The following is a 13,437-nucleotide window of genomic DNA, read 5'->3' on the forward strand; positions in this document are numbered from 1 at the left end:
AAACCAAAAAGAAAAACAACCATAAATCAAGTAAGGGAAGTTGTGCATGTATGGGGATAGGGGTTTATGAGAAATCTCCGTATCTTTTGCTCAATTGTGCTGTGAACTTAAAACTGCTTTTAAAAATAAAATTTATTTAAAAAAATAAATCAGGCCATATGACTCACTGCCCTTTTTAAAACTCTTCAAAGACCTCCCATCACTCTTGGAATAAATCTGGTCCCGCCTCCCTCACCCTCCTCCTCGTTCACTAAACTTTTTCCTCCAATAGGTTCAAGTCTTTTCTGCCTCAGAGCCTTTGCACTAGCTGTTTCACGTCCCTCCTCCCTTCATTTGGCTGTCTTCTTCTCATCCGTCAGGTCAGAGCATAAACAGTGACACACCTCCTGGCAGTGTTTTCCTGACAGCCCAATTCCAGAATAACCGCCTACATCCTCTTGTTCTGGATCACATCAATCTGAGCATTTCCTCAGGGGTCTGATTATAACTGTAATTATCACGTGTATCATATTTCACTGCCTCCTTTGCTAGACATGAGTTACATAAGGGCAGGGATCTTGCATGTCTTGTTCACAACTCTATCCCCAGCACCTTTTATGGTAGCTGGCACACACAGTACATGCTCAATAAATGCTTGTTGAAGAAATAAATATGCACATTTTCTTCTAAACTACCTGAAATATTTCTAGAAGACTCACAGAGTTGCTAACAAGCACTGCGATTATCATTACAGTTACTGGTGCCTCTGTCTTCCTCACTACATGGTCAGAGGAAGGTTCTCAATAAATGCCTGGAATTCAAATAAGGAATCCCTGAGAACAAGATTTAGTATCACAGAAGTGGAGATATAAAGAGATGGTTGTGTAGCAGTGCTGTCTACTAGAACTTTCTGTGATGAAGAAATGTTCCATATCTGTGGTAATACAGTATCCACCAGCCGTATGTGGCTCCTGAGCTTTTGAAATGTGGCTGGTGAGACTGAGGAACTGGATTTGTTGTTTCATTTAATTTCAATTAAACTTAAATAGCCACATGTACCTAGTGGCTACTGAGTTGGACAATTCAGACCAGCGTCAAGAAGACTAGTGAGGGCGGAGGGATGGGGCCTGGATGCGTAGGGACTCAGTGGCCATGGCGAGACAGAAGGCTGGATCTTGGGGCTTTAGAGCTAATCTAAGAGGTTTGAACTTTACCTATGAATCTTCAATGGGAAGCTGCTGAAGAGTTTTAAGCAGAATAGACTATTTCATTCATTCATTCAGAAATTTGCCTAATTATTTTATTTTATTTTATTTTTAACCTCTTCTCCCATTTCTATCCCTTTCCTTCTATAGGCAATTATGCCAAAGTCTATCTTTTCATTTTTGTATATTCTGATGGGACGTGATTTGTTGTTTGTGGGAATGTGTCTTTTTAAATAAGTGAGATTGCTGTAAATCTCATTGTGTTCCTTCCCTTTTTCTCTAAGCACCGTGTTATTAAGCTCCATCCACGTTGCCATAAGTACACTGAACCTGTTGCTTCTAACTGCTGCATGATATGCCATGGTGCATGCCTACCACATTTCCTCCGTCACGCTCCCAGTGATGGAGGCCCTGGCTGCCTCTAACTTCCCACCTTCACATTCTCATGCATTTCTCCTTATAGACCTGAAAAAGAATCTCTGTGGGTCACGTGCCCAGAAGATGAATTGCTGGGTCATAGGGAGTGTATATGTTTAACATGCCTAAGTATTGCCAGAAAAAAAGGCATTTGAGAGAGGTGTTTCTGGCTGCCTTCATTCACTCAACCAAATATTTACTGGTCACTTACTAGATGCCAGGTACAGTTTTAGATGCTGAGAATACAGCAGCAAGCAAGACAGATGAGAGTCTAAGCTCACAAATGATAAACAAGAAAATAGGAACAAACTATTATAACAAATAAACAAAATAGGTACTAGTAAATACTACAGTGAAAATAAAGCAGGATGGTAGAACAGAATGACCGGGAGGCTATTTTGCTTGTGAGGTACTTTGTGAAAAATAGATTGGGCGGGGGCAGTTCTGGAGACGAGGAAACCAAGTAGGCAGGAGGCCATTGCAGTGATGCAGGTGAGAGATGCTGACAATGTGAACCAGGTAGGGGCAGTGGGGTGCATATCTCCACATCCGGATATGGTGGAGCCCTTTACCAAGAGAGCGGACCCTGGAAATTTCCAGTTGGCGGTTGGCTATCGCAGGTCTGGAGCTCACGAGGTCTGGGCTGGAGGCATAGACTGGGGATTCGTCTGTGTTTGGGTTTATTGGTTTCCTAGGGCTGCCATAGGAAAGTACCACAAACTTGGTGCTTAAAACAACAGAAATTTCTTCTCATGGCTCTGTAGGATAGAAGTCTGAAATCAAGATGTTGGCAGGGCTCTCCTCTCTCCAAAGCCTTGAAAAGAGGCTCATTCCCACCTCTTCCGGCTTCAGGCAGCCCCCGCTCTTCAGTCTCTGCCTCTCTCATCGCATGACATTCTCCCCATGCATCTGTCTTTAAGGACACCAGTCCTATTGGACTCATCTGACCAATGGTGACCTCATCTAAACTTGATCACACCTGCAAAGACCCTATTTCCAAATAAAGTCACATTCACAGGTACCAGAGGTTAGGACTTGAATATATATATTGTTAGGGGACACAATTCTACCCATGATGGGTCTTATCTGAAGCAGGGGGACTGGATGAGCTCTCCACAGGAGAAGTGGTAGTGTCGAAAGAACACGAAGAGCCGGGGTCTCCGACCTCTAGGAAGGGGCAAGTAAAAGACTGAGGAGCCCCTGAAGAAGCTGCATCTGTCAGAGAGACAGAGGTGGAGGGCAAAAAACGGATCCATTGAACTAGGTAACATGGCAGATGCCAGAGTCTTTCCTGAATATCAGGCCAAGGGGAGAAGCCGAATCTGGGTAATGCAGACAGTCTTTCAAGAAGTTTAATTTGGGAGGAAAAGTCTGACATATGGAAAGAACTAGAGGGGAATTGGGGCTAAGGGATTGTTGAAGAAGATGGAAAAGTGTAGTCCCAGCGCAGCAGAAGGAGGCTGGCGACTTAGAAGATGGGCTCTGCACTTAGGCTGATCAGCATTTGAATCCCAGTTTGGCTTGTTCCGCAGCTGCATGACTTTAGGCTGGTTGCTTAACTTCACTATACCTCAGTTTCCTCACCTGCAAAACGGGGGTAATTATAATAGTATCCACTTCCCAGGGCTGTTGGAAGGACTAAATGACTGAAGGCATCAAAAGTGTTCAGCACAGCGTGCGGCACATAGTAATTGCTCGATAAATACTAACCCTTACTGCTATTAGGTCAAAAAGAAACAAGATAAGGAAGAGGTTTCAAGAAGGAGGTGGCAAGTAATATCAGATATAGCAGGTAGGACAAGGAGGTAGAAGGTGGAGAGAAGGTCAAGGACTTGGCAGAGAGCCAGGAGAAGCTGGAAAGAGGGAAGGACAAAGTAACTGCAGCTGAAGAGTAAGTGAGAGAAGACAAGATGGAGGCTGTAGGTGGGGAACACTCTGTGGCACGGGCGTTAGAAGAGAGAAGAAGTGAACTCTGATTTAGGCTGCAACAAGACAGTTGGAGGGGAAAGTTCTGAGAGTAGTTGGTACTAGGGGACAGAGGTGACACCATCTGTTAAATCTTTCAAAGATTATCTCAATTTGATACCACAGCTCTTCCCTTTGCTGTGCTAAGCCTGAGCGTCCAGGGAAAACTGGTCTACAAACAAGGAACGGGCACTAAAGAATGACTGTTTGTAAGTGGTGACATAACTCAGCGAGGAGGGGGTGGAAGGGTCAAAAAAAGAGGAGCTCAGACATGGGCTTGTCAAGTTTCGGAAGCCTGAGGAGCAAGTGGCTAGAGAGGGCCTGGCTCGGAGTCTGCTGGATGGTGGGAAGGACTCAAGCCTGAGACACGCTTAAGAGCCAGCAATAGCAGGTGGTCACCCAAACCTGGAGCACGGGTAAAATGACTGCCAGAAGGCAGGTGGCAGGAGAAGACAGTCCAGGAAAGATTGAGGCTGGTGGAGGAGAACAAGCCACAAAAGGAGAGGTATGAGGGCATGGGGGAAGATCGGGCCGTGGAAGGTGTGGCAGGAACATTTCTCCAGATGGAGTCAAAAGAGAACCCAAAACCAACCACATTTAGGAAGGGATTGAAGAGCCAGCCTTGATGGCCTAGCCATTAAAGTTCGGCACACTCCACTTCAGCAGCCCGGGTTCAGTTCTGGGAGCAGAACCACACCACTTGTCTGTCAGCAGCCATGCTGTGGTGGTGGCTCACAGAGAAGAACCAGAAGAACTTACAAGTATACACAACTATGTACTGAGACTTTGGGGTGGGGGGAGGAAGCAAAAAGGAGGAAGATTCACAACAGATGTTAGCTTAGGGCAAATCTTCCCCTGCAAAAGAAAAAAAAGGAAGGGATTGTGGACCCCATCTCAGTGGAACGATGAGGCAGAAACCAGATTTGGATTGGTGGTATGAAAAAGATGAAGTAGAGACAGTAAAGACTGCTCTCTGGAAGTTTGGTGTTCAATTACTGGAGATGTATAGGACAATAGCTATGGAGGCAAGGGCTCTGTTTTTACTTTTTTAAACAGTGAACAAGGTAAGCAAGACAACTTCAGGTGGGCAGGAGCAAATGGGAAGAGAGTGACAAAAAGGAGAAAGCTTTTTCACTAGACTGCCTGGAGCCCTTGTTAACTACGGCACTTAGAAATATTTAAATAACCAGAAAATTACCGGCACAAACCCTTCACCTGAACAGGGAAATTAATTGCATCTCTCTGTGGCATCTGCGAGTTCTTATCCATGGGGATAGAGAGCAAGTAACTGTTGCATGTGTGTTTCTCGGCTCCGTGTCGTTGGCCGGGAGTACCTTTCCCTGCAGCGCCCCCACCCCTGGTCTCCTGACACATTTTTAATCTTACTACAAACAGAGCTCCCCTTCCTAAGAGATTCCCCTCAGCTCACCATCAGACCTTATTGTTAACCAGTCCACACCTGAACTCCCTCTGTACCTTCCATGAGATTCTTCTGTGGCCGGGGTCACTGAGAGGATTCTTGCTTGCTTTCCTCCAGCCTTGGTCTTGTGCTGCTCGCATTCCTTGAGTTCAGGGCTGGGCACAGGTAAATTGGTCCTAAGGGAGGGTAGTACTGTCTGTGTCCTTCACGGCTTCGCCTTGTGATTTAGTTGTTTTTTCATCTTTTCTCTTTTTCAGTCCACTGTGTCGGATGCCCAGGGAAACAGAATCCTCAACTCCGAAAGAGCAAGGAGGGGTGGGGTGGGCGGGGTAGCTGGTGGAAGGACCGCGAGCAAACCGGTGCCGGCGGCCTCCGGGAGTGGCCGGCAGAGGGCGCGCCTGGACCTGGATTGGCGGCGGCCGCAGTTGGGGAGCCGACGCAGGGCCTGGCCGGGACACCAGGACTCGGGAAGCGCACGTGGGGCAGAGCAGCGCGTGAAGGCACGAGTGCTGCCCCGGAGCGCGCTGTCCCGGCTAAAAATACGCGCTGCCTAGCGCCGGCCGATTCCTCCCTGGGTCGGGGAGGCGCCTCTCGGAAGGAGCGACTTCTGGAGCCTCATTACTTTGGAAGGGAGATTGCTGCTCCAGGGCCGGACCTTCCGGGTTCCCGCGAAATCTGGCGCAAGCCTCGCACCGGACCACAGTCTTCTCATCTGTGGAATGGGGACCATTCATTTATTCAAGAAATATTGAGCGCCCATGTTGCGCCAGGCACTGCTCCAGGTGTCAGGCACAACTACCAGGCTCTTATTGCTGTGGAGTTCACGGTCTAGCGTTGTCCAGGGGACGGGGCGGGAGGAGGAATAGAATAAAGAAGCAAAGGAACAGGATACGTCCATATTTTCAAAAATGCCATGAGAAAAATAAAAGATGATGTGATACTGAGGAGTGATATGTAAGCTGGTACTAGAAGAATTCACCCTGAGAGACACGGAGGACACGTTCGAGGCAGTGGAAACTGCCTGGGGGAAGGCCTTGAGTCCGCAGAGCCTAGCCAGTTGGAGAAATGAAAGGCGGCGGAGGGCAGTGGCCAGGGAGAGGGCAGAAAGCCGGAGAGGGAGGCCCCCGCCAGGCCGAGCCCACGGTGGACCCTGAAATTAATCCACCGTGGTAGACATCAGAACAGCGGTGGTCTCGGGGAGGCTGGGATTGCCTGGAAGGGGCTCCAGAGAAATTTCTCGGGCGAGGGAAAAATACCCTGATTAGGGTGTTGACTACATGGATGGACACATTTATCAAAACTCAGCAAAGAGTGGTGCATATTGCTATATGTAGTTCAGCTCAAAAACAAAAGTGAGAGGCCCAGCTTGTGAGAGCAACCGTGAGCTGGGAAAGTCCTTCTGCCGCGCCTTCCAGCTTGCTCCGCAGACGCACACCGCAGCCCCGGGCGTGCGGTGCATCCTGCAGGGAGAGGGATGGCGGGGTACTGGGAAGGAGGCGTCCACACCCGGCAGTACGGGTAAGGGCGGTCCCGAGGGTGGAGGTGAGTGCTGCGCTCACAGCCAGAACCTAGGCTGCCGGCTCCAGCCTCCGCCTCTGTAGTCAGGGGCAACCTTGGCGATGCGCCCGCCGCCCCGCCCTTCGCGCAGACGCCAGGTGGCGGTTGGGGCGCAACTAGCCCGTTTGATTTCCCGCGGCCGGTGGAAAGGGGCGGAGGGGGGAGGGGAAAGGGCCCGCCGGCCAATGGGCTGGGTTGGGAATGGTCACGTGACAGCCTCGGGGCGGGGCCCAGGTGTACTTACGGGGCTCCGGGCGGGGGCCTCGGCCGCGGCGCGAAGTCCGGGAGGCGGGGCCGGCGTGCGGGTCGGGGGGCTGCTCCGCTAGGATTGGCCTGTGGCCCGGAGGCGGGGCCTGCGCGCGCCGCGGCTGCGGGCTGCGATTGGCCTCGGCTCAGGGCCCGCTGCCGGCGTGCGGGCGAGGCTCGGGGCGCGAGGACCGAGCGGGGCGGCGGGTTCGCGAGCCGGGGGGAGGGGCCGGGGCGGTGGCGGAGGCGGCGGCGGAGGAGGAGGAGGTGGCGGCGGGGGCCGGTACTGGACCCGGCGGGATGAGCGAGGCGGAGGCGGCAGCGGTGGCTACAGCGGCCCCCGCGGCGACGGTGCCCGCGACGGCGGCAGGGGTGGTAGCGGTGGTGGTACCGGTGCCCGCCGGGGAGCCACAGAAAGCAGGCGGCGGGGCGGGCAGCGGCGGGGTCGGAGCAGCCTCGGGTCCCGCTGCTGGGACGCCCTCGGCGCCGGGCCCCCGCACCCCTGGCAACCCGGCGACGGCGGCCTTGGGGACCCCCGCACCCCCCGCCCGGAGTCAGGCGGACAAGCCGGTGCTGGGTGAGGGGGGGGCGCGTGCCAGGGCGGCTCTTAAGGGTCGGCGGGCTGGGGGAGGGGCAACGTGGAGCCCGATGGGGTCGGAAAGCTGAGCGGGCCTGGCCTGGAGGCTCAAAGGTCTGGCTGGGCTGGGGGCAGCCGACCAAAGTGAGTTCCCCTTGTGGGAAATCCTGCCTTGCCTTCCTGGGCAGGAGGGCGTGGTCGACAGGTTCAGCTAGGGCCTTGGGGTGGAGGATAAAACCTCAGGGTCTGGCCACGCCCCCGGGGCGGTTGACTTGGCCTAGCTGACTCAGGTTAGTACTGGGCAAATATCTCAGCCCAGGAAGCAGGTGCACTAGGGACCCTTACATTGGGAGGGCTGGAAAAGCCCTCAGTTGTGACCTGAGGGCGGGACTTCGTGGACCAGGTGAGTACCCGGTTGTAGGTGAGGGGCCTGGATTTGTAGCATATGAGGAACTTGCCTTAGAGTTGGAAGGATTTTGAAAGCCTGAGCGCCGCTGCGTGGGGGCTTCTGTTTGATGGATCTGGGATGAGAATGCCTTGAAACTGCTAGGTGAAACCTGGTTGGCTTGCAGTTAAGCTTAATAGATAATAGGGAGGTAGGTTAGATTTTGGAGTGTCTCAAAACTGAGTCCAACTCCATCTCTTCCCCCCATCTTACTGTCCCCACTGCATCTCTGCCTGGCAGCAATCCAAGTCCTGGGCACTGTCAAATGGTTCAACGTCCGGAATGGTTACGGATTCATCAACAGGTATCCGAGGAACTCAGGGAGGGGGTGGAACGGGTGTCTTCCAAACTGGCTTGTGGGACTGGACACCTTCCCAGCCTCATCTCTACCCTGCCAAGGCACATGGTTGCAATGTCCAGCTGACGCTGATTGAAAGTCTTTAACCACAGCACAAATGTGGGCAAGATGAAACCTCCTCTACATTCTTCAAGGGCAGCAGAGGGTTAATGATCTAGGAAGTTGGCAAAGCTGGCTCTGATCCTCCCAGCTTGTCTGTCTCATCTTTTGGTTTAGTTTGCCCCCCTTTGGGGCAGAATGTCCCTGCTCTCTGTGCCTCAGGGCTCCAGGCTGGACTCCTCATTTCCTGTTTCAGGCAGTACACATAGCACTCTCATAACTCATCTCCCTTAGAGAGCTGTTGGCTCATTTGAATACCCCACCTGATGGGACTGAGGCTGGTGGGGGTGGGGGAGGAAGGGGCCAGCCCAGCCAGAGCTCCTGCTTTCTTGGTTCAGCAGCCCCACGCCCTCTCAGCACTGAGCGGGGCCTCAGTGGTAGATCTGAGCAGAGCCAGGTCTCCCCCAGTGGGCCCTTCCCCAGCCTGGGCACCCTGCCCAGCCCGGCCCTCCTGGGAGGCCCCAATTGCCTCTAAGCAGGCTGACCTTTGTGCAGATCCAAGTGTTTTAAAGCTAGAACATTTGTTCTAGGGAAGGGTCCCTCTCTAATTCTGGAAACTGAAGATCCCTGGGAGGTTCTAAAGGAAAACCTCTTCACTGCCCTCCTTGGGGTGCGAGGATAAACTGGGGTGATAGGCAGACGACTTATAGAGAATGAACCAATATCTTCTCTCTCATCCTTGATCCCTTGGTGTGTTGAGAGGGAGGCTGACCCTGGGCTTCACTGCCAGGCTGAGCATGAGAATAAAGTTTTGTGGCTGTTTGGAGCAAGTTCTTGACACATTGTCCCCTTAAACTTGTTCTGCACCTCTACCCCTGTCCCCACTTTCTCCCTACTTGACTGTAGAAGGAAGGAGACAGAGCGGAATTTTCCAGCCATGATGGGGGTTGGGGAAGTGGGGCGGTTGGCTAGGAACACCTACACCCAGCACTACCAGGTTCTAAGGTGCCCCTGGGGTAGAAGGTGGAGTGCTCAGCAGGTAAAGAGCTGGCCCAGCTCCTTCAAGGTGCCTTTGCCTTCCCCCTCCGCCCTTCTCATGAAGCCCAAGTTTTTCACTGAGGTTTTAGGTACATTCTCTTTGTACCAGCTTCCAGGGGCCCTGCTGGCTCTTGTCTTGCTCCCTGGGCCCTGTCTGCTCCCAAGCAGCCATGGAAGGCTGGAGAGAGTGGGCCCACTATCTTAGGAATGGGCAGCTAGTGAGGCTTCAGTGGAGGTGAGCGCCTCACCACATACCCCCTAACGACCCATCCTGTTCTGCAGGAATGACACCAAAGAGGACGTCTTTGTTCACCAGGTAAGAGCTAGGTTGGCATTCTGAGGGCAGGAACCCGCCCTCTCTTTGATGGCCTTCGCCATAATCCTTCACAGCACAGATCATCTTTTTCCAGCTTTTCTCTCACAACAGCATGCCCACCGGGAAATAGTTCTGCTCCCCATCTGCCTCAGGTGCCTGTATTAACTGCCATTGGCCCCACTTGTGTTGGGTTGTCTCTGTAAGAAATGTACTTGTTGCCCTCCAGGCACAGCACGCTCACTACCTACTGGGACCTGTTAACACTACAGGAATGAATCATAGGCAGTGTTCAGAGGGAAAGGACACAGGCTAGAAGTACTTGGGTGCAGTGGTTCTCCAAGTGTGGTCCCTGCACCAGCAGCATCACCTGACATCCAAATTCTCAGGCCCCACCTCAGACCTCCTGAATCAGTCAGACTTGGGGGAGGGGCCCAGCAGTCTGTTAACAAGCCCTCCAGGTGATGCTGATGCTCGCCACAGTTTGAGAACCACCGCTTTGGTGGAAAGAGCGCTCAGTGGGACTGAGGTAAGCAGCACAGTCCATTTTACCCGCTTTGCAACTTTAGACTTTCTCTGCTTTTGGTTTTGCGTTTGAGTTCATGTTTCTTGCCTCCCTTTTTGAAATCCCCAAGGGGTAAGGGGAGGAGGGAGTGTATCCTGGGGACAGTGGTAACTGCACAATCAGTCCTGAGGCCCCTAGCTTATGGCTTTTCCCCTCCTAAACTCTGACTACCTTCTTGCTCCGCCCTCCAGCCCCAGCCCACAAGTGAAATGATGAAAAGGATGAAATTGGGTGGTGGACCCAGCAGGGGAGAGAGAGGCTCCCGGCTTGCTGTCCTCACCTTTCTCATGGCCTTTCCCCTAACCAGACAGCTATTAAAAGAAACAACCCCAGGAAGTTTCTGCGCAGCGTTGGAGATGGGGAGACTGTGGAGTTTGATGTCGTGGAAGGAGAGAAGGTTTGGGGGCTGCTCTGGGATATAGAGTCGACCAAGCTTGTGGGAGGATGGCCTGGAGGGCATCTCAGGCTTTGGGCTTCAGGCTTTGGAGGCCAGCTCTTCCTCTGGCTGGTTAGCCCAGGCTGTGGGAGCAGGAACGTGTTCCCACGAAGTTGGCATTAACACTCTAGCTGCTCTAAGGGATGTCCTAAAGAACATGTCCCTGTCATCAGTCAGTAATAGCTGGGTTTTGTTGTAGTTCACCAAGCACTCCCATGTTTGCCCTCCACACAGGGCCCTGTCCCCAGGTCTCAGAGGCAGCCCTCTGCAGCAAGATGGACGGTTGCTGCCAGACCTCTTCTCCATCCCCAACTCCAGTCTTAAACTCCAAAGGGTCCAGTAGCAGCTAGTCCAAAGGACAAGTTGTACTTGTCCAAACACATGTCATTGCCCCCCTGGGGAGGGTGGAAAGAAGCAGAAGTTAGAGACGAGGGAAAGCCAGAGAGGGGAGTTTAGCTGGAAGAAGGGGAGGACTAATTCAAGCAAGTGTTGGAATGCTGTGCATTTGTCGTTGGAGCAAGTTGTGTTTCCTCCCCGCCTTCTTCCCAGGGTGCAGAAGCTGCTAATGTAACTGGGCCTGGGGGGGTGCCAGTGAAAGGCAGCCGCTATGCCCCCAATCGACGTCGGTTCCGCCGATTCATTCCCCGGCCTCGCCCAGCTGCCCCGCCACCCATGGTGGCAGAGGCTCCATCAGGCGGGACAGAACCAGGCAGCGAAGGGGAGCGAGCTGAAGACTCTGGGCAGCGGCCCAGACGAAGGCGCCCACCACCCTTCTTCTACCGAAGGCGCTTTGTGCGAGGCCCTCGGCCCCCCAACCAGCAGCAGCCTATGGAGGTGAGGGGAACTGGGAACGAGGGAAGCAGCTACCCAAGTCCTGGGAAGGGAGTGGGAGTTGGTGAGGATAGAGACACAGAGTCCCCAGAGGAAGCGGAACTGAGGCCTGGGAAGAGCTGTGGAGACCTGCGTCCTGGGCACCTGGTGTCCCACCTGCTCACCGAGGCCTTTGTATGTCCCCAGGGCACTGATGGGGTAGAACCCAAAGAGACAGCCCCATTGGAGGGGGACCAGCAGCAGGGAGATGAGCGGGTCCCCCCACCTAGATTCCGGCCCAGGTACCGAAGGTAAGACTCCCTCTCCGGAGCTCTATCTTCCCCTTCACATCCAGTATTGGTCCCCAGGGGGAAGGGGACAGGAGGATGGGAGGGGGAAGAGCTAAGTTCTAATAAGAGCCTGAAGCTAGTGGTGAGGAGGGCTGGGTAGCTGAGCAATTACTGTTGAGGTTCCCAGGGAGCAGCAGGCTCTAGGGGCTGCATGGCTGGCTCCTGGGGGTGGGGTCCGGGTGAGGATGGGGAAGCAGCTAGTCCTCCTCTGCTGGAGGACTGCTGGGAGGGAGGGAGAGAGGTGGTCTGAACTGGGCTCCCTGCTCCCTTCAGGGTCCCCACTTCTCTCCCCAGGCCCTTCCGCCCCAGGCCACCCCAGCAGCCTACCACAGAAGGTGGGGATGGCGAGACCAAGCCCAGCCAAGGCCCCACTGATGGTTCCCGGCCTGAGCCTCAGCGCCCACGAAACCGCCCCTACTTCCAGCGGCGACGGCAGCAGCCCCCTGGACCCAGGCAGCCCACAGCCCCAGAGGTGAGACCTTGGATTGTCTACCCAGGGTGCAAGGGGATGAAAGAAAAAGCTGGGGCCGACTTCCCTTCTTCCCTTCCTTCCTTCTATACTCTTCTTTTCCCTTCTCACTCTATTCCTTTGCTCCCCTGCATCCTGGCCCTGCCCCCACCCCCATCCCACCTGCTTCTGTGCACCCTGACACCCAAGAGCCAGTACTGCTGGGCGCACTCCTGGCAGGCACCCCACCTACCAAGAAACCCTAGCAGAGGCAGTCGAGCCCGTGTCACCCCCTGCAGACTTCCCTCTCAGCTCCACTTGGAGCCACAGCACCAGCTTGTGGATGTGAGAACTGGGGAGGAGTGGGAAGGGGCAATGGGCATGGAAGAGACAAGGTGGGAGAAGGTTGAAGCTGGGGTTCTAAAGAACAGGAGAATCTCAGTAGAACAGTCCTGTTCTCTAGACCTCAGCCCCCATCAACAGTGGGGACCCCACCACCACCATACTGGAGTGATTCCAACTCAAAGGATACCCAGAGCTACCATCTGGTGAGTGGCTGCTCTTGGGGAGGCCCAGGGCAGGTAGCCATGAGGGCAGGGCACTGGGTCATGAGAAGCGGCTGTTGTGACTGTCCATTTCTTTTTCTCTCTCAGGTATCTGCCAGTTTTTCCAACTGACCCGTACCCTATCCAGGACCCCCTCCCCCCTTTCCCATAATTCATGACATCAAAACATCGGCTTTTCCCCCTTTTCCTTGAGACTCAGGAGGGCCAAAGCAACAGCCTTTTGCTTTTTTTTTTTCTCTCCCCTACCAAGGGTTGAAGGAAGGGATCCATCTTTATTGTTCAGAGGCACCACCTCCCTCCCCTAAATCAGGCTGAGAAGGAACCAGCCAGCTCTTACCTCCTCCTGGTTGTTTTTCTTTCCCACCCCAGTTTATTTTTTGTTTCCTCTCTACCCCTACCCCCGACCTCTGAAGCCATTTTATGAACTGTCATGTGCCACCTGAGCCTCCAGTAAAAACAAAAACAGGCTTTCCTGTCGTTTTGGTCTCTGCCTCTTTTCTGTTTGGATACTCGCTGATCGCTCCCTGTTGAAGGTGGGAGGAGGATGTGGGGCAGTGGGCAGGGCCTGCTCTGGACTCCGTGTGCCCCTGTTTCTAGCTGTGCAGCTCTGAGGGAGTGCCTTCACCCCGTGACGTTCACTTTCCCCATCTGTAAAATGGGGATTCCTCCCTTGTAGAATGAGTGTTTTGTAAAGTGCCAAGAG

The 13,437-nt window shown here is 53.6% G+C and overlaps 1 protein-coding gene across 1 annotated transcript; it reads left to right on the forward strand.

The window, feature by feature from the left end:
- Positions 1 to 7,023: 7,023 nt before the first annotated feature.
- Positions 7,024 to 13,211, forward strand: YBX2 (Y-box binding protein 2). Its single transcript, XM_014861503.3, has 9 exons — positions 7,024 to 7,366; positions 8,052 to 8,115; positions 9,529 to 9,562; positions 10,432 to 10,521; positions 11,110 to 11,394; positions 11,578 to 11,681; positions 12,015 to 12,192; positions 12,632 to 12,716; positions 12,822 to 13,211. The coding sequence occupies exons 1-8, from the start codon at positions 7,090 to 7,092 to the stop codon at positions 12,680 to 12,682; spliced, it is 1,083 nt and encodes a 360-aa protein (XP_014716989.2). The 5' UTR covers positions 7,024 to 7,089; the 3' UTR covers positions 12,683 to 12,716; positions 12,822 to 13,211.
- Positions 13,212 to 13,437: the final 226 nt, after the last annotated feature.

The sequence above is a fragment of the Equus asinus genome, chromosome 13 (assembly GCF_041296235.1).
Source record: "Equus asinus isolate D_3611 breed Donkey chromosome 13, EquAss-T2T_v2, whole genome shotgun sequence".
In the NCBI taxonomy this organism is placed as follows: Eukaryota; Metazoa; Chordata; class Mammalia; order Perissodactyla; family Equidae; genus Equus; species Equus asinus.